This window comes from Carcharodon carcharias, chromosome 10, assembly GCF_017639515.1.
Source record: "Carcharodon carcharias isolate sCarCar2 chromosome 10, sCarCar2.pri, whole genome shotgun sequence".
NCBI classification, from domain to species: Eukaryota; Metazoa; Chordata; class Chondrichthyes; order Lamniformes; family Lamnidae; genus Carcharodon; species Carcharodon carcharias.
This window is the reverse complement of record NC_054476.1, coordinates 11187337-11209081: the sequence shown is the minus strand read 5'-3', so window position 1 is coordinate 11209081 and position 21745 is coordinate 11187337. Positions and strand designations below refer to the sequence as shown.

The following is a 21745-nucleotide window of genomic DNA, read 5'->3' as shown; positions in this document are numbered from 1 at the left end:
TTGTCCTGCTGAGTGCAAGATGAAAAACTTCGCATCACGTCGGGTCGCTCTTTTCAGCAGCATTCAAGTCCTGCAAGCGAGTGATCGTAAAGCTGTTAAAGAACTGAAAGCTGCAAAGGCTTAAAATCTGAAACAAGAACACAAAATGCTGAAAATACATTCGAAGATACCCCCTTAAAAAAAAAACTTAACTTTTGCAATGCTGCTGAAGTATTTGCAGTACCCTCATTCCCCCACTCCCAGCTCCACCCCACCCACCCCCAGCCCCGCCCCTCCCCCCACTCCACCCCACCCCACCCCCAGCCCCTGGCCCCTCCCTCCAGTTGCTCTGTCTGGACGCGGTCAACCTGAGGGCTGCAGTAGATGCCGCTGAGCTCCAGGGGGCAGTGGCGGTGGAGGTTGCGTTGACTGACTGACTGACAGGGAGGAGGAGGAGGAGGAGGAGGGGGGGGGAGGGGCGGAGGTGGCGGCCTGGGCTGTTTCCCGGGTGATCGTGCACAGTGGGGGCTCCTCTGCGGGGGGAATTTTAACTACGGGATCCTCCCCGCACGGAGATGGAGTTTGGGCTGTTGTAGCAGCAGCAGCAGCGGCGGCAGTGGAGGGAGCGCCTCCCCGTCCAGGTAGGTGAAGGTCTCGGCCGGGGCCTGGGGCCTGGGGCCTGGGGCCTGGGCCTCTCGGGTCGGGTCGGGGCGGAGTGGGGTGAGGGTAGGGTGGGTGAGTGAAGCCGGCGGGCCCGAGGATTGACTGGGCCTCCCCTCCTCAGCATCCATTAGCCGGTGTGTAAGCACCTCGGGCTCCTGCTTCTCCTCAGTGGGAGATGGTCAGCCTGTGGTCAGCCCTCTGGCCCCTGAGCCACAAGGTTTCCGCCTTCCAGTCCCATTCCAGGGCTTGGGCACATTGGAAGCAAATATCTGGAGATTTAAAAAAAAAAGCAAAACGCTGCGGATGCTGGAAATCTGGAACAAAAGCAAAAATAGCTGGAAAAACTCAGCAGGCCTGACAGCCTCTGCGGAGAGGGACACAGTTAACGTTTCGAGTCCTTAGGACCCTTCATCTGTACTAGAAAAAAAAATATATATAGAAATGAGACGAAATATAAGCTGAAATGTATCAAAGCTGACGGTGCAGACCCAGGACAGAAGGAGCACTGCACTGTCAGGGATGTCAAACCCAAAGGTTCCCCCTCTGCCTGCCCGGCTGGATGTGAAAGATCCATTGGCACTGATTTGAAGGAAAGAGCAGGGAGCTTCCTCCGGCACAAAAACAGAATTACCTGGAAAAACTCAGCAGGTCTGGCAGCATCGGCGGAGAAGAAAAGAGTTGACGTTTCGAGTCCTCATGACCCTTCGACAGAAAAGAGTTGACGTTTCGAGTCCTCATGACCCTTCGACAGTTCTGTCGAAGGGTCATGAGGACTCGAAACGTCAACTCTTTTCTTCTCTGCCGATGCTGCCAGACCTGCTGAGTTTTTCCAGGTCGAAACGTCAACTCTTTTCTTCTCCGCCGATGCTGCCAGACCTGCTGAGTTTTTCCAGGTGATTCTGTTTTTGTTTTGGATTTCCAGCATCCGCAGTTTTTTGTTTTTATTATAGCTTTCCCCGGCTGCCTGGCCAGTACTTATCCCTCAATCAACATCATTTGTTTAAAAAAAAAACCCCAACAACGTCTGCAAATATTGGTGGAAAACAGATTTTAGTCTATGGTCAAAAACGTGTTGGAAAAAACTCAGCAGGCCTGGCAACATCTGCGGAGAGAGAAACAAGAGTTCATGTTCTGGGTCACCATAAGACATAGGAGCAGGATGACGGCATATGGCTTGTCAAGCCTGCCCCGCTATTTAATATGATCATGGCTGATCTCGGGCTTCAACTCCATTTTCCTGCCTGCTCCCCATATCCCTTAAATCTAATATGACTCTTCTTTGCAAACTCCTTCTTAATTTGTAATTCCAGTCCACCAGAGGCAAACAGGGCAGGTACATTTACATTTATATTTTACCCCTCTCCTTGGATTCACATAGTTCTGTTGAAGGGTCATGAGGACTCGAAACGTCAACTCTTTTCTTCTCCGCCGATGCTGCCAGACCTGCTGAGTTTTTCCAGGTAATTCTGTTTTTGTTTTGGATTTCCAGCATCCGCAGTTTTTTGTTTTTATATCAGGCACATTTACTGATGGAATTAGGTTCATATCAGTCACAAGTGAGGATGTGTCTCTTGACCACTTTCTTTACCACTCATATACTGCATTTCCTTCTAACCCCATTTCCTTCTGAAACTGCACCTGTTTTTCTCTTTTTTTTGGAAAAAGTCCCCCATAAATCGCTTACAACTGCGCTTTCAAACTCTCGTCTAGGTAGTCTCTCGCCTTTGCTTCTCCCGGAGCGGGGAAGTCGTGCTGTTTCCCCAAATTCTGTGTGGCATTGCTATGCAGATGAGGTTGGAGAAGTTGGCTTGGTTGCTGGACCTTGTGGTTGCTATGGCTCCTGTCGGCTGGGCCCGGTGCAGCACCACGGGATGATGGCAGTGGCGGTGGAGGGTGTGGGGTTGGTGGATCTTTCTGTTCCTGGGGCACCCTCAGGATTTTTGGGGCAGTTTCAGTAGGCTTGTGGATGGTGGTGTGGGTTGCGGGGCCAGTGCTGTGAGTATGGAGCAGACAATGGGGACTAATTCTCAACTGTTGGGTTTTGGAGTTCTGCTTTTGAATGATTTTTTTGTCTCCTTAAGATAATTTATTTTACTTGCTCTGTTTGGTGACAATGAAATAAAGAGCTCTTGAACTGGAATCTTCATGTGTCTCCATACAATCATCACAAACTATCACTAAGGCTACCTATTTTCACCTCTAACATTGCTTTTTCCACAGAGATAAAAACAAAAAAACTGCGGATGCTGGAAATCCAAAACAAAAACAGAATTACCTGGAAAAACTCAGCAGGTCTGGCAGCATCGGCGGAGAAGAAAAGAGTTGACGTTTCGAGTCCTCATGACCCTTCGACAGAACTTGAGTTCGAGTCCAGGAAAGAGCTGAAATATAAGCTGGTTTAAGGTGTGTGTCACACACACACCTTAAACCAGCTTATATTTCAGCTCTTTCCTGGACTCGAACTCAAGTTCTGTCGAAGGGTCATGAGGACTCGAAACGTCAACTCTTTTCTTCTCCGCCGATGCTGCCAGACCTGCTGAGTTTTTCCAGGTAATTCTGTTTTTGTATTGCTTTTTCCACCCCTTCCTTGGCTGATCAGCTGCTGAAATCCTTACATATGGCTTGACTATTTCAGTGCACTCTTGGTTGGCCTCCCACAATCTGCCCTCCATAAATGTCATCCAAAACTCTGCTGCCCTGATATCAAGCCCTGTTCACCCAACAATCCTGTGTTCCCTGACTTAGATTGACTCTCTGTTGAGCACCACCCTGATCGTAAAATTCTCATCCTTGATTTCAAATCCCCCTGTAGCTTCGCCCTCCCCTATCTCTGTATTCTCCTCCATCCCCACAACCTGCAAAGTTATCTGTGCTGCTCTAATTCGGGCCTCTTGAGCATCCCTGATTTTAATTGCTCCACCATCGGTTGCATTGCCTTCAGCTGCCAAAGACCTCAGCTCTGGATTTCACTCCCTAAGCCTTCCTGCCTCTCTACCCTGCTTTCCTCCTTTAAGATGCTCCTTAAAACCTACCTCTTTGACCAATTTTTTTCACTTGTTCTAGTACCTTATGTGGCCTGGTGTCATATTTTGTTTTATAATGCTCCTGTGAAGCATCTTGGGATGTTTTATGATGGTAAAGATGCTATATAAATAAAAGTTGTTGATGTAATCTGTTTTTAATGATGTTGGTTGAAGTAGTTTTGAAACGTAGTCACTGTTGTAATGCAGAAAATGTTGGTCAGGGCATCAGGAGAATTCCCCTCTTCACCTTTGCATAGTATATTGGAACCTTTTACAGTCCCTAAAAACAAAGCCTTGCTTAATGTTCCATCCAGACGATGGCCCCTTTGACAGTGCAGCTTTCCCTTCAGCACTGCACTATAGTGTCAGCTCTGGACTCTGGAGTGATGCTTGAACCTATGGCCTTATGTCTCGCTCACTGCTACCGAGTCATTGTATAATGTTTTTGATGGTGGAGAAATAAGTCTGTAGTAGCAAAATAGCATCAAAATAGTTGGGAATGGGAGGAGGATGAAGGCAAAGAATTATTGCATGAAATACTTAATAGATATGGCAATGTTTTTCAAGCTAAAGTTAACACTGCTTTAATATCTTGCTAGAATTGCAGAGAATATTCACTTACTTTCTCATCTGTACAGTAACTTTCCTGTTCTAACATAGTAAAGTGAAGCAACTGTCTGCCTTGTGTATTACCTTTACCTCTCTATTTGCAAGCTTCCCTCTTTATTTTTTCTGCAGCCTCTGATCCTTTGCAGCCTATTGCAGTTCTCTTCACCCTCTCTTAACATCTGATTGACTCAAAGGGTCTAATTTGTTTGTAGGATTCAGTTTGGGTAAGTGAAAAGTCCACAACAGAAACATTTGTATGTGTATGTTTGTGTCTATCCTGTCGTAATATCTGAAAGAAGGGAAAGCGATGCTATGATTGCAGAAAACCTTTTTTATTGTGATGCAGCAGCAGAAAATAATGCCCTCAGAAGTTAGTATGTGCAGAAATCAGGTAGACAGCTGTCTGATTGTGAAGGCCCCTGAAGTTCCATAGTGCAGCGCACAAGAGCCTGGGAACCCCAGTTTGAAAATCTGACTTTGGTGAAGTCTGAACCAACGAATGTTACTGTTCTTCTTCGCTTGCCATGTAACTAGCTGGAATAAGACTCCTATTGTAATTAAATTACTTTCTACTTGGTAGTAAAAATATCGACACTCATTTTCCATTGTTTTAGCTCTTGGATGAGATGGTGAGCTTCAGGAGGAGTACTTTCAATCTCTTAGCCCTTTGTATCATTATCCTCCATCTGGGATGAGAATAGCTCCAGTTTACAGCTACTTTTCATTCCCTGAAGACCTGCTGATTTAGAATTTCCACTGGCATCCTGAGCTTTTCTCCTAACTGATGTACAATCGTAGATATTGCAGCCCAGAAGGGATTCCTGTGATAGCGAGGCCAGCCCTGTCTCATTTTATGATTGAGTAGAGCTATCGTCTAAAGCTACATTGCCAAAATGCTTGGGGTATGAATGATAAAAAATCAACTGAATTTATATAGCGCCTTTAACATAGTAAACTGTTTCGACGAGCTTCACAGGAACAATTATCAAACAAAATTTGATGCCAAGCCAGAAGCAGATACCAGGACATTTGACCAAAATCTTGGTCGATTGGATGCTCCTTTTAAGGAGTATTTATTAAGAGATAGAGGTAGTGAGACAGAGAAACCTAGGAAGGAATTCTAGACAGAAATTAAGTTTTTAATTTTTAGTAATACATATAGGTGAATCTTGTACTGAGTTTTTTCCTCTTCATTCTAGTTTATCTAATTCTTATATTTACACTTTTTAAAAGCCTTCATTTTATTTAAACTCTAGGAAACAGTTACTCCTGAAAATTATTAAACTGAGTTACATAAAATCACAGAATTTTACAGCAAATTTGGTCCAACAGGTCTCTGCTGGTGTTTATGCTTTACATGAGTTTTGTCTTATCTTATCAACATATCCTTCTATTCCTTTCTTCCTTAAATGTATCTGTTATTTGTCTCAACCGCTCCTTGCGGTATTGAGTTCCATGTCCTCACCGTTCTCCAGAAAAGATATTTCACCTGAATTCCTTATTGGATTTCTTACTTTCTTATGTTAATGTCCTCTTATTGTTACTGGATGTATATGTGTAATTTTGCCGGTTTCATAAAACTGTCAGCACTTCCAATTAATTGTTGACAAAACAAAAACAGAATTACCAATTAATTATTGATATAGCATCATTAACTTTTTTTTTGTAACAGACAAGGTAGCTTGTACTGTAGCTGTAATTTTATTAAATTTTCACAAATTAGTATGAACTGCATCAAATGATGTGACTTGTAATGTCCTGGTTTTATTGGCACAGGTTTAGCATTTAAAATGACATGAAGGTGTGCACAACTGATTAAACACTTAAATGCAAGTGTATTTGTTTGTTAGGAGTGATCTTTTTAAATAGGTCAATTAGAGTACCAGTGATATACCCCTTCCAAGATTAAGACTAAAATTTAAGCTTAAAGTTTGCTAAAGTGAGAGTGATTCACTTTAAATTGGAAAGGAAGGCGTTCAACATTGTACTAAAAATAAAATGTTTTCACATTTTAAAGAAAAATAGCAGCCAAATAGGCCTGTAATTTGATCATTCATGCTGATTTCAGCTCCTTAAAACCTCCCATTGACTAAGTTTTTGGTCATCGGCTCTAATATCTCCTTATGTGGCTTGGTGTCACGTTTTGTTTGATGCTCCTGTGAAGTATCTTCAGATGTTTTACTGCGTTATATAAATGCAAGTTGTTGGTTAGGATCCCTTACATGTAGTAAAGTCTGAGCTAGGGCAGGTGAAAATTGCCTGGAGTTCCCTTTTCTCATTGCTTCCATTAAGTTAAACGGAACATCAGCTAACACGCATACTCAAAATAGGGGTGGTGATAAGTAAATAAATGTGTGAGGCTGCTGAAGAAAGAGGAAGAGAGCAAGGCGGAGAAACTTGGGGAAGGTGCTCAGAGTGTGGGGCTGAAACAACTGCAGATTATACTACTGAAAATGAAAAGAAGAGTAGTGGCAGTGCAAAAGAAGCCAGAACCTGAAGAGAGACAGTGCAAGCAGGAACATAAGAACTAGGAGCAGGAGTAGGCAATTCAGCCCCTTGACCCTGCCCTGCCATTCATTACAATCATGGCTGATCTCACTTTGGCCTCAAGTCCAATTTCCTGCCCTCTCCCCATAACCTTTCAACCCGTTACGAATTAAAAATCTGTCTATCTCCTACTTAAATTTATTCAGCCCCCGGCATCCATTACACTCTGAGGTAGTGAATTCCACAGATTCACGACCTTTTGAGAAAAGTAATTCCTCCTCATCTCTGATTTAAATCTACTACCCCTTAGCCTAAAACTATGGTCGCTCATTCTAGAATGCCCCAGAATGGGAAACATCTGCTCCACGTCTACTTTGTCTATCCCCTTTAGCATCTTATGTACCTCAATTAGATCTCCACTCATCCTTCTAAACTCTAGTGAGTATAGGCCTAACCTGCTCAATCTCTCCTCATAAGACAAGCCCCGCATCTCTGGAACCAATCTAGTGAACCTCCTCTGAACTGCCTCCAGAGCAACTACATTCTTCCTCAAGTAAGGGAACCAAAACTGTGCACAGTACTCCAGGTGCGGTCTCACCAATGCCTTGTACAGTTGCAACAACACTTCCCTATTTTTATACTCGATTCCTTTTGCAATAAATGCCAAAATTCCATTTACCTTCCTTATTACCTGCTGTACCTGCATACAAGCTTTCAGCGATTCATGCATGAGGACACCCAGATCCCTCTGCACTGAAGCATTCTGAAGTTTCTCTCCATTTAAATAATTTGCCTTTTTATTCTTCTGACCAAAAAGAATAACCTCACACTTACCCACGTTAAACTCCATCTGCCAAATTTTGGCCCATTCACCTAACCTGTCCATATCCATTTGTAAATTTCTTATTTCTTCCTTGCAACTTACTTTCCCATCTATTTTGGTGTCATCTGCAAATTTAGCTGAATCCAAGTCATTAATATAGATTGTAAATAGTTGGGGCCCAAGAACTGTGGCACCCCACTAGTTACAGCTTGCCATCCAGAAAAAGACCCATTTATCTCGACTCTTTGCTTTCTGTTTGTTAGCCAATCCTCTATCCAAGCTAATATAATACCCCATAACTCCATGTGATCTTATCTTATGTATTAATCTTTTGTATGGCACCTTATCAAAGGCCTTCTGGAAGTCCAGATATACTACATCTGCAGGATCCCCGTTATCCACTTTGCTTGTCACATCTTCAAAGAACTCTAGCAAATTAGTCAAACACGATTTACTCTTCATAAAACCATGCTGACTCTGATGGATTGCATTTTGGCTTTCCAAATACCCCCATTCCTACTTCCTTAATAATGGATTCCAACAATTTCCCAGCGACAGACATTAAACTAACTGGTCTATAGTTTCCTACCTTCTGCCTCACACCCCCACCCCCACCATCACCACCCACACACTCCCCTGCTGGAAGCTTTCAAGAATCAAGGGAATTTTGGAATATTGTAGCCAGTGCATCCACTATCTCTGCTGCCACTTCCTTTAAGACCCTGGGATGTAGGCCATCAGGTCCTGGGGACTTGTCACCCTTTAATCCCAATAGTTTGCTTAGTACTTTTTCTTATTTTATTATCTGCTGTTAAGTTTCCCAATCTTCCAGCCTGCCACTGACCATTGCAATTTTCTCTAGTGATGGTGATTGTTCTAAATTCCTCCTCTATATCCTCTGCACTACCTGTTACTACTGGGGTGGTATTAGTGTCCTCCACTGTGAAAACTGAGGCAAAATATTGATTAAACGTCTGTTATTTCTGCGTTCCCCACTATTAACTCCCCAGTCTCATCCTCCAAGGAACCAACATTCACTTTAGCTACTCTCCTCTTATATACTTATATGCTTTTGCTATCAGTTTTTACATTTTGCACTAATTTTCTTTCATAATTTACCTTTGCTCTTTTTATTATTTTTTTAGTAACCCTTTGTTGATCTTTAAAAGTTTCCCAATCTTCCAGCCTGCCACTGACCTTTGCAATTTGGTATGCCTTAGTTTTTGCCTTTATGTTTTCTTTAACTTCCTTGCTTAGCCGTGGATGCTTTTTCCCCCTCTTACCATCTTTCTTCCTCGTTGGGATATATTTTACTTGAGAGGAATTGAATATCTCTTAAACACCTGCCACTGTTCATCAACTGTCCTACCTTGTAGACTTCCTGCCCAGTCCACTAGGGCCAAATCTGCCCTCATACCTATGTAATTACCTTTGTTTAACTCCAGAACACTAGTGTGGGACTCAAGTTTCTCGCTCTCAAATTGAACTTGAAATTCTATCATGCTATGATCACTGTTTCCTAGAGGATCCTTTACTATGAGATCATTAATTAATCCCATCTTATTACACAAAACCAAATCCAGAATAGCCTGCTCCCTGGTTGATTCCACAACATATTGCTTCAAGAAACAATCTCTAATACACTCTATGACCTCTCCCTCGAGGCTACCCTTGCCAATTTGATTAGTCCAGTCTACGTGCATATTAAAATCATCCATGATTATTGCCATGCCTTTCTTACATGCTCCCAGTATTTCCTGGTTTATGCTGTGCCCTACTGCTAAACTGGGGACCTATAGATTACTCCCAACAGGGACTTCTTTCCCTTGCTATTTCTTATTCCTACCCAGACTGACTCTACGTCTTGCTCTCCAGTGCCTCTATCATTCCTCACTATAGCACTGAATCCTTCCTTTACTAACAAAGCTACACCATTTCCTTTTCTTTCCATGGGAACATAGGGGATTCCAGGGGTATGAAGGGTGAGATCATGGAGGGATTTGTGGACTAAAACAAGAATTTAGAAATCGGTGTCAGTAGTTAGTAGCCAGTGCAGTTTAAGGCACATGGGTGAAGAGTGGTCACTTGGATGAAATGTGAACCTAGGGTCTGTGCTCCTGTGGAGCCATTCCTCATCATGTATTGGTATCTTACAGATGTGAGGATAACAATACTGAAAAAATTGTGCCCTACAACAAATCTATTTAGAATCTACAGTTTGGAGACTTATTCCACATCATTTTAAGACCCCAATAATCTATCAGAAACCTTTCACTTGCACATTACATTAACATCATCTTATTTTGTATGCTGTTGATGTGCTTCGAGGTATTTGGAGATTTTTGAAATGCTATTCAAGGCATGTTCAAAATGCAATGTATAGTGGAATTGCTATCCATAAGCCATAAGACCATAAGACGTAGGAGCGGAAGTAGGCCATTTGGCCCACTAAGTCTGCTCTACCATTCATGAGATCATGGCTGATCTGATAATCCTCAACTCCAGTTTCCTGCCTTTCTCCATAATCCTTGATCCCCATACTGATTAAAAATCTGTCTACCTCAGCCTTGAATATACCTAATAACACATCCTCTAAAACCCTCTGTGGTAAAGAACTCTACAGATTCACTACCCTTAGAGAAAAAAATTCCTTCTCATCTCTGTCTTAAATGGGTGACCCTTTACTCTGAGATTAGGCCCTCTGGTCCTATACTCTCCCGCAAGGGGAAACAACCTCTCAACACCTACCCTATCAAGCCCCATAAGAATCTTGTGTTTCAATAAGGTTGCCTCTCATTCTTCTAGACACCAATGAGTATAGGCCCAACCTACTGAAACTCTCCTTATAAGAAAATCCCTCCATACCCGGGAACAACCTAGTGAACCTTCTCTGGACTGCCTCCAATGCCAGTCTATCTTTCCTTAGTGCCTAGTATAGTTTTAGCAAGATTTCTCTATTTTTATACTACATTCCCTTTGAAATAAAGGCCAACATTCTGTTTGCCTTCCCTATTACCTGCTGAACTTACATTCTAGCTTTTTGTGATTCATGCATGAGGACCCCCAAACCCCTATGTGCTGCAGCTTTCTGCAGTCTTTCTCCTTTTAAATAACATTCAGCTCCTCTATTTTTGCTGCCAAAGTGCATAACCTCACATTTTCCCACATTATATTCCACCTGCCAAGTTTTTGCCCACTCACTTAACCTGTCTATATCCCTCTGCAGACTCTTTGTACCATCCTCACTGCTTGCTTTCCCACCTATTTTTGTGTCACCCGCAAACTTGCCGATAGTACATTCACTTCCCTCATCCAAGTCATTAATATATATTGTAAATAATTATGGCCCCAGCACTGATTCCTGTGGCACTCCACTTGTTACAGGTTACCATCCTGAACATGCCCCTCTTATACCAGCTTCTACTAGTTAGCCACTCCTCTATCCATGCTAATACACTACCCCCAACACCTTACCTTATTAAGTAGCCTTATGTGCAGTAACTTATCGATTGCCTTTTGGAAATCCAAATATATTACATCTACTGGTTCCCTTTATCTATCTTGCCTAATCTAATAAATTTGTCAGGCTTTTTTTTTTATTTGTTCATGGGATGTGGGCATCACTGGCTAGGCCAACATTTATTGTTCCCCCAGCACTTACTGCCCATCCCTAATTGATTTCCCCCTTGTTCAGAGGGATTTAAGAGTCTGGGTCTGGAGTCACATGCTAGACCAGGTAAGGACCAGCAGATTTCCTTCCCTAAAGGACGTCAGTGAACCAGATGGCTTTTTATGACAATTGGCAATGGTTTCATGGTCATCATGAGACTTTTAATTTCAGATTTTTATCAAATTCAAATTTCACTATCTGCCATGGTGGGATTTGAATCCCGTCCCCAGAGCATTATCCTGGGTCCCTGGAACACTAGTCCAGTGACAATACCACTACACCACCTCCCCACTACTTTCCCTTCACGAAGTCATGCTGACTTTGCTCGATTATATTATGCATTTCTAAATACGCTGCTATTACATCCTTTATAATAGACTGTAACATTTTCCCAATGATGGTTAACCATGGTTGGTTTATCCTCTTCCTAGAATCCTTCTGTCAAGCTAACAGGCCTATAGTTACCTGTTTTTTGTCTCCCTCCCTTTTTGAATGTTACAATGGCAGTTTTCCAATCCTCTGGGACTTTTTCAGAATCTAAGAATTCTTGGATTACTACCAGTGCATCCACTATTTGTGTAGCTATTTCAAAATATCCTGGGATGCAACCTATTAGGTCCAGGGGACTTATCGGCTTTTAGCCCCATTAGTTTCCCTAGTACTTTTTCTCTAGTGATGGTTTTTGTATTTATTTCCTCCCTCTTTTTTGCCCCTTGATTATTTAGTACTTTTGGAATGCTATTAGTGTCTTCTACCGTGAAGGCTGATGCAAAGTATTTATTCAACTCCTCTGTGATTCCCTGGTTCCCCTTTATTATTTCCTCAGCCTCGTTCTCTAAGGGGCCTATGTTCACTTTAGCCTTTCTGCTCCTTTTTATATATTTAAAGAAGCCCTTACTGTCTGTTTTTATATTACTTGCTTGTTTACCCTCAAAGTTTATTTTCTCCCTCTATTATTTTTTTGGTCACCTTTTGTTGGTTTTTAAAACTTTCCCAATCCTCTGGGTTACCACTAATCTTTGCCACATTGTATGTTTTTTATTTCAATTTGATACTATCCTTAACTTCCTTGGTTAACCATGGTTGGTTTATCCTCTTCCTAGAATCCTTCTTTCTCATCGGGATATGCCCTTGTTGCGAGTCATGAGCTATTTGCTTAATTGTCTGCCATTGTTCATTAACTGTCTTTTCTGCTAAACTCCTTTCCCAGTCCACTCCAGCCGACTCTGCCCTCGTTCCTGTAATTACCCTTATTTAAGTTTAGCACAGTTGTTTTCAACACAAGTTTCTCACTCTCAAACTGAATGAATGCTAAATTCTACCATGTTATGGTCATTGTTTCCTAGGGGATCTTTTACTCTGAGATCATTTATTAAACCTGCCTCATTACACATTACCAGATCCAAAATCACCTGATCCCTGGTTGGAGCGACAACATATTGCTCTAGGAAACTGTCCTGAATACACGCTATGAATTCTTGCTCGTGACTGCCTCTGCCTATTCGATTTTCCCAATCTACATGAAGATTAAAGTCTCCCGTGATTAATGTACTGCTTTTTGATATAATTGCAGTTATTGAAACTGGGCAACTAGGCATCCAGGACCTGAGTGAATAGGGTGAGCAGATTGGAGGATTGTGAAGTAAAAGGCGCATGAACTGAGAAAGTAGTGTAAATCAGAGTTATAGAGTTCAACCTCAAATCAGGTACAGCAAGGGAAATAGAGGCGGAAAGAAAGTTTGCATTAAGACAGAGAGAGGGACAAAGGAAAATTATTTTAAATTTTGTTATATACATCTCCAATAATATGTACCTGAAAGAATAAGACTTCACACTTATAATAGTTCATTTTCAATGCCAGAAAGGTTGATTGGTGGTAATTAACACTTCTTCCATCATTAAAAGGAAACTTAGAATTGAAATCATAAGACTTTCTGTGGTGAGTTTAATTCGTATCTACTGCATAAATACAACAACCTCACTCCATTCAAGGCTTTTCAATGATCCAGAAAATTGAAGTATGGTTGCTCCTTATTTACTCCATCAAAACTCCTCAATTTTGAATACCTCTGTGAAATCTCCCCTTAACGTCCTCTGCTCTAAAGAGAACCATCCCAGCTTCTCAAGTCTTGACATATCACTGAATTCCTTCATTCCTGCATAGGTATTCTACTAATCCAAGCATAGGCTTGAATCTACTTTGAGTGCCGTAGATGGTATTTATAATTCAAAGGAATTCATTACCGAGCACTGCAATGGTTAATCAACATTAACGATTTTAATGTTTCTTGACCTCGACCATCCTTTTAAATTAAAATAAAAATTACTGCAAAATTGAAAACAGATGTATTCAAAAGATCTGACTCTGAGTATGTAGTGATGTGATAATTGGCAGGTTGGTGCGTGACTGGAACAGAAACAAAATTATAATTGCTGTAAGTTCAGCCTTTCCACTTTCATATCTTGGATTTCAGATTTAATTTTGATTGCTGGAGCTATGTACGTAGGCAAGTACATAATGTTGATTTCAACAGTTTAATTATGATTGAACAATGACTTTGAAAACTGCAGCCTTGTTATTAATGTATTTATAATCACTTACAATTTTCTTACTCCCAGAACCCATAGGAAGGAAATAGCATTATGTATGCTTCAACCAAGTACAGCAGTCGGGGCCCTACCCTTATTCCCAGGATGAAAACTAAACACCGAATTTACTACATAGTCCTGTTTTCAATTGTGCTCCTTGGACTCGTGGCCACAGGAATGTTTCAGTTCTGGCCACATACAATCGAAGCGACCAATGAGTGGACGTTTGAAAAGCGCAGCATCCACGATGTTCCAGAAGTCAAGCTAGCTGAAGACAGCCCTATTCCTGAACGAGGGGACTTGAGCTGTAGAATGCACACTTGTTTTGATGTATACCGTTGTGGGTATAACCCCAAGAACAGAATAAAAGTCTACATCTATCCCCTGAAAAAGTATGTTGATGAGTACGGCACTGTGCTTAGTAATACCATCTCCAAAGAATATAATGAATTGTTGACTGCCATTTCAGAAAGTGATTTCTACACAGATGATCTTAACAGGGCGTGTTTGTTTATTCCGTCCATTGATGTGCTTAATCAGAATAACCTCAGGATAAAGGAAACTGCACAGGCGTTGGCCCAGCTATCCAGGTATGTTGCAAAGAGTTGCATTTTATTGTTTCCTGTTTATTTAGCATTCCTGTTTCAGGTGAAAATATACAATCCTGGACTTTGATGGCTTTCAGCTGTTATAAGTTATGTTGCTTATGTATACTCATCAGCTTTCATGATTTTATAAATTGCAGTTTTAAATCATGCTCTCTTTTCACGGAGCCAGAAAAAAATATTTATGCTTTTCGAAAGAACTCAAACTATGCAGTCACCAATTAATATTCGTGAAAAGCCATGTAGTAAGTCAACAAATCTGAAAAGGCAACAAAGTGAGGTGAGGGAAATAGTGGTGGGGGAACATAAAACTTGGATTTTAAAATCCTGTAGGCTGCAGAAGTAGGCTGACTGAAAGTTGAATGGAGATCCACAGTTTTGTAATCCTGGGAAAGAATGAGTTTGAGCAGGACACAGTTTAATTGTGACATGTTGAAGATACTAGGCATAGGTTTGTAGAGGATGGCGTGTTTCAGATTGGGAGGGTAAAAGAAGAATTATCATAGAGGCACGGCTTATATTTAGAGTCAGAACATGTGGATAGAATAAAAGGCCGCTGAAAAGGCTTTGGACCTTAGGGGTAAAAGAGGGCTTACCTATTGGACAGTAAGCTTTTCCTCTTAACTTGCCCGTGATGTGTGAGGAAGGTGTTAGAAAATGCTTCATTGGTACAGAGGAAATATTCTAGCCTAGGGTAGACTTTGGTCTTAGAGAGTTACGGGGGAAAGATATAAGAACATAAGAAATAGGAGCGGAAGCATGAAGAGGTAATTTGATCCCTCAAGCTTGCTTCAATAAGATCATGGATGATTTGATTGTGGCCTTAACTCCACTTTCCTCCACGCACCCCCTCCTCTCCATAACCTTTGACTCCGTTTTAGATCAAATTCTGTCTAACTCAGCGTTAGATATAGTGAATGACTCAGCACCTACTGCCTCCTCTGTTTACCATAAAAAGAGGAAACTGAGCTTTTCAGATGTTTAGTCTTATGACTGGTTAGGAAGTAGACAGTTAGGGAGAAAGGGAATGTATGCTGAGCAGTGTGATATGACAAGTGGTGTTTCCCACGGATTTGTGCTTTTCACCACACATATCAATAATGTAGTTGAAGGGGTAGAGTTGTATATCCATGTTTGTAGATGACACTAAGATAGGAGTCACAGTAAATTGTGTAGATGAGAGCAGGATGCTACAGTTGGACTTGGACTGAAAGGGCAAAATTGTGGGATATGGAGTTCAACATGAAGTCTCAGGTGATTCATTTTGTATCCAGGAGTTAAAAGTTGAAATAGTTGCTTCATGGTGAAGGCTCGGAATAGTGGAGGTGCAAAGAGATGAGGGTGCCCACGTAATAAATCACTCAAAACTAGTGCATAGAATCCAAAAAAAGGGATCATAAACGTCAATGCACTGGTAACCTTTTTATCAAGGGGGCTGGAATGCAAACCGGACGGAGTTATGCTTCACTTGTATAGAGAAGGCTTATCCAACCTGCGGCCTGTGAAGCCCCTCAATGTGGCCTGCGGAGCAATCGTTGAAAATGCCGGTAAGACAGGTCAGTGAGTTTGAAGATTTCTGCAGGGGACTGCTCCTCCGATGATGGTGTGTTTCCCACTTGCGTTTGCTGCTGATAGGGTGCCTGAGGTGGCGGCTGTGGTTAAGGGCGGTGCATCCCGCAAGGCATCGAAGCACTTTCTGACTAAAGTCACCAAGAAGCCGTCCAAGAAGCGGTGGAAATCCTGTAAGCAGAGTTATTCCACTTACGTGTACAGGGTGCTGACCCAGGTCCACCCCTCCATAAGGATCTCGCCCCCAAGTAACTGAGTGTCATGAACTCCTTTTCGAACGCATTGCATCCGAGGCCTCACACCTCATTCACTATAACAAGAGCCACGCCATCTCGGCTAGGGAGATTCAGTGCACCTCCCGCCTCATCTGCCAGGGGAACTGGCCAAACATGCTGTCTCCAAAGGTGCAAAAGCAGTCACCAAATACACCAACTCCATTTAGGACATCATTCTAAAGATTATAAACTGCAAACACGGGCAAAAATCAGGCTGTGATTGGAGGAGTAGCAACTACGAGTACGTGAAGATAGAGAAACTCTGGAGCAAGCTCACCACACCATCACCCCGCTACTGGCACTCTGGCCTGGTTCTGGCCATTTTCCTTGTGCTCCTGGTGCTCTGGTGGCACTCGCCCTGCTCTCGGTTGTCTGGCCTGGCTCCCGGTGCTTTGGTCAGGCTCCGGCTATGTTTCCCCTGGTTTCTCCCTGTGTTTCCCCTGGTTCTCAGGAAACATCCACATTCGGGTGCCACAAGGCCTCAGTTTTCACTTCAGGTTCTCTTCCGCTCTTCCCTCAACACCCCCAAGCCGATTTAGTGAGGGTGCTTGAATGAGTGACGGTGAGGGCGGACGAGTTAGTGATGGTGATAGTGAGGGTGAGCGGGCGGGCGAGTGACGGTGAGGGCGGGCGGGCGAGTGACGGTGAGGGCGGGCGAGCGAGTGACAGTGAGGGCGGGCGAGCGAGTGACGGTGAGGGCGGGCGAGCGAGTGACGGTGATAGTGACGGTGAGGGCGGGCGGCCGAGCGAGCGACGGTGAGGGCGGGCGGCCGAGCGAGCGACGGTGAGGGCGGGCGGCCGAGCGAGCGACGGTGAGGGCGGGCGGCCGAGCGAGCGACGGTGAGGGCGGGCGGCCGAGCGAGCGACGGTGAGGGCGGGCGGCCGAGCGAGCGACGGTGAGGGAGGGGGTGGCCAGCTGAGTGGGTGGGTGTGGGGGAGTGAGTGAGAAAGGGTGTGTGTCTGGTCACTCCCAATCTCAAAGTTTTCATTCTCCCCCACACACCAACAAGCCCTCTCACTCACTTTCACATGAGGACAGGATGCATAAATTTGGCTTGTATTCCTTTCAGTTAGAACATTGAGTGGTTAAAATGATGAAAGGATTTGGTTGAGTGGATAGAGAGAAGTAATTTCTTCTAGTGGGGAATCCAGAGCAAGGTGGCACAATCTCGAGAATAGCACTAGGGCATTCAGAAGTGAAATGAGCAAAGATTTTACAACACACAGGATAGTGAAAATCTAGAATTAATTCCCCCAAAAGGACCTGGTGGCTAGGTCAGTTGAAATTTTCAATACTGGGGCCAACTGTTTTATTAGATCAGGATATCAATGGATGTGGTTCAAAGGTGGGAAAGTGGAGTTGAGATACAGATCAGCCATGATCTAATAGAATGACAGAACAAGCTTGAGGGGCTAAACGGTTTCTTCTTGTTCCTGTTTCCTATGTTCAACAAGAGGAGAGGTTGTGTTAGTTTCATTTGAGATCATAGGAGATGATTAGGCCCAGGATGCGCTGGGTGAAGGAGGACTGAAGTAGGTGTTTAGACTTGCACCAATTGGTGCTAAACAGTCACACAGATGGCAACATCAGTGACTATAACATATTATCCTTCCTCATCCTTCTTATCTCTCTGCAGCCTTTGACAGCATTCTGTGCCACCGCCTCCATCCCCCACCCCACACTTCTGGTCCAGCTCCATGGAAGTGTCCTCGGTCTGACTTACCCGATCTTAGCCAGCACATCTCGCATGCACTTCTCCTCAACTTTGTTTTAACACCCCAAAAGGATCAACTACACCGACTGCCGTATTAACCTTTTAGTTGCAAGCTTTGGAATGAAGCTCCTTCGTTATTAGACTGCAGATGTTCAAGAAGGCAGCTCACCATCACCACCTTCTCAAGGGCAATTAGGGATGGGCAATAAATATTGGCTGAGCCAGCAATACTCACATTCCATAAAATGAATAAAAATATTATTCTTCAATCCCATATTTCACAGAATATTTGTTCTCTCTTTGTTTCCTTATTTTGAAAAAAATGAAAGTAATCTTTGACTGGAAGAAATTTCGATGTAATTTACTATAATCTTTCCTTTTTTTCAAAAATAAGCGACCACCCTTTAAACCATAAGAAATATTTTACATTAACTTCTCATCCTTGCTCTAAAGGTCCTGCTAAGAGAATCTCTGCAGGTATTGAAACTTTCCAAAGATAGAACTCTCCACTTGCCTTCCTGAAAATATTGAACAGTGCTTTCACATTCACACCACAGGCTTGCCCCTCCAATATTAACATGTTTCATCCTAATTTCAGAAACACTGGTGAGCTATTCTGATACAAATAGTCTCGTCAGTACAGAACGTATACAGCAACAGAAATGAAATTATAATAATCCAAGAAATACAGGAAGCATGCAGAGTACAGAATTCTTGAGACACTTATGGGTCCACTAGTGATCTCGATATGGAGCCTGGTTTGACAACCTATAATCTCGACTTGCGTGAATCCAAGAAGTGCAAGCAACTAATGGACTAGTTTGCTTTTATACAAACCACCTGCAGACAAGCGGTTTGACAATGATTTGACAATTTTTCTAGCGCAGTAAAATAAATTACAGTATGGCTGTCTGCAGGTGATTGGTTTAGAGGGACTTACAAGTTAGTTGAAGCTGCCATTTGGAGTTGTTAACAACTGGAAGGGTGAAATAAAGAGGGAGTTGAAGCTTGAATAACTGCGTTGTGCATTTTTCTTGCTCTGTCTGCTGCTATGTAAACAATGGTACAACATATACAAAGTGGTTCCTAAAGATCAAGTAGATGTGTGTTCCTTTTTTGAAAAAAATTTACTTCATGGACTGGAAAGACATGTAACTCCAGTATTTTGTCAACAAAATACTACTTTCGACGTACATTTAGAAGAGCAAAATCTATCATTGTGTTGCTGGATTTCTTTAAAATTTCAAATGTACACAATTTGTAAACTTCACAAGTTCACCAACGCACTTCGCTGAAATCCTTGTGAGACTATTGGGCCCTTGTAGCCAGCAGAGCGAGGTAAGTTTCATCAGTCTGAACTGCATTTGTACGAATGTACTAAGCGATTGCGTACCTCTGCAAAGCATGATTAGAACATAGATGTGTATTCCCATTCATTCCTTCATATAGATGAAGATTTTCAATTGCTGTTCTCAAACCTGGTAAGTGCTGATGATCAAAGTGCGATACTCTTCAACACTATTTTCTCTGAGCGCAGATAGAAAAATAACAAGTTACGTTTCGATGAAAGAAACCTGTATTTTGTTTCCAATACTGTATTGTAAGCACAAAATTAGTGTAACATTGTTTTAAAAAATAACCTATTAAACTGCACACTTGTTAAGTGCTCTTCCTCTATCTTCCCACCCACTTCTTTTTGCCATCTTTAGTATTTTGCGTGACTACTGTGGAATCACAATCCTTTTGAATCTCAAAGTTTCAATGTGTGATTTTCCCACATTGCTTACCATTCATGCAAGAGGTAGTGGATAAGGACTTTGCCAGTGCTGCATTGAAGGTGCTCAGTTGCAATTGTGTCACCTAGGGTGCAATTTTACAGCCCAGTTGCGGCAGGAGCGGGGCCGTGAAATGCAGCAAGTCATCCAAAAGCCCGTTGACTTTGGTGGGACCATAAATTTCCACCGGCGTAAATTCCTTCCCATAGACTCCTGTGTGGTTCTCTCTTCTTTCGAGGGAACATCTGTCCAGTCAGGTGGCCCTTTCCTGACAACAGCATAGCTGAGATGAAACACAATGTCATCAGCCATCTTGCTGTGCTTTTTGAGTATCTTAATTCATCTTAAAAAAGAACTTTTAAAAGTGCATGGTGTGGCACAGCCAATGGTAAGTGCTGAACTGTTCAAATCCCGAGGGAGAATGTGAAACAACTGCCACAACTTGTTTTGCAAATTGTATAAATTTCGAGATGCATGCCTTGAATTCAGTAGTAATAAGACCACCAAGTCTTATAGGTTTTCTAAAAAACTAGATTAAGCATTAATAAACAAGAAAAATGATTTCTAAGCACATACATATGTCTACAAATTGCTACTATAATAACTTCTAAGTCCCCTACTTAATCTGACTCCCAGTTACACTTTTGTTAAGGCAACAGTAAGACACACAGATTTTAAAAGACTCAGGCAAGGTGACACACAACGCCCTCAATCTGTCAAACGCAAAGTGAGTTTCCTTAACTTCAGTTCGTTGTAGACAGTAGCTTGAGGCGTAGATGCTGAAGGCTTTTCACAATTGTTAGATCCTAAAATGCCTACCCTTACATACAGCCTTCGCTCCTTTATACATATTTTCCCCTTTGAATGCAAATTCAGGTTTTCAAGTTGTCAAATGCCTTCTGACACTCCAGTGTCCATTGAAACTTCTTGTTCTTTTTTAATAGCTCAGTCAGTGGAGCAACCACACGGCTAAAATTTGGTAAAAATTTCCCATAAAACCCACTCATGCCCAGAAATCTCAAAACGTGTCCTTTTGTTGTGGGCAAGGGGAAATCCACGATTTGACTTTCACATCTCTTGGAGCCACATTACTACGTCCAGTGGTACGGCCTAGGTATGTAACTTGCGCTTTTGCAAGTTCTCTTTTAGCCAAGTTCATCACCAAATTAGCTTCTTGTAGTTAAGTAAATAATTCTTTCATATGTTGTAAATGCTCCTCCAACGCCTGACTGAAAACTATTAAATCATCAATATGAACAGTGCAATTCCTCATACCTGGAGTTACTTTGTTTGTCAGTCTTTGAAATGTTGCAGGTGTATTTTTTGTTAAAAAAACGGCATGACTTTAAACTAATATAGTCCATCTGGCGTCCCAAAAGCCGATATCTCCTTTGCTGTCTCAGATAACGGTACATGCCAATATCCTTTTAGCAAGTCAATCTTTGTGATAAACTTTGATTGTCCCACTTTCTCAATATGATCTTCCGACCATGGTATGGGATATGAGTCCACTTTGGTCACCATGTTTACCTTTCGATAGTCCACAGACAGTCTTTGTGTTCCACCTGGTTTCAGTACCAGCACAATAGGCAAACTCCAGTTACTGCAACTAGGCTCAATTATATCATTTTGAAGCATGAATTCAATTTCTTTCTGTACTTGTGATAACCTTGCCAGACTTAATCTACAAGGATGTTGCCTTAGTGAAGATGAAACATCTACAGACACATCATGTATAGTTAAGATCATCCTTCCCAGCTTATTTCCACAAATATCTCTCTGTGACCACAATAGATTTTCCAAATCACTTTGACACTGGTCTGGAAGGTAACTCAATATTACATTTAAATTTTCAAGTATCCGCTCATTATCCAATTTGATAAGAGGAAAATGAATTTCAGAATCCTGCATTATTTCTTCTTTCTCATTGTCTACCACCACTAACACCTCCTTTTGGTCCTCT

At 42.3% G+C, this 21745-nt stretch overlaps 1 protein-coding gene across 2 annotated transcripts in view; it reads left to right on the top strand.

Annotated features, from left to right (window-relative positions):
• The first annotated feature begins 474 nt into the window (after positions 1-474).
• ext2 (exostosin glycosyltransferase 2) overlaps positions 475-21745 on the top strand; it is a 182890-nt gene continuing 161619 nt past the window's right edge. For both annotated transcript variants that reach the window (XM_041196924.1, XM_041196923.1), the window contains exons 1-2: positions 475-620; positions 13874-14433. In XM_041196924.1, the coding sequence (XP_041052858.1) occupies positions 13898-14433 (536 nt within the window). In that variant the 5' untranslated portion in view covers positions 475-620; positions 13874-13897. The remainder of the gene's footprint in view (positions 621-13873; positions 14434-21745) is intronic.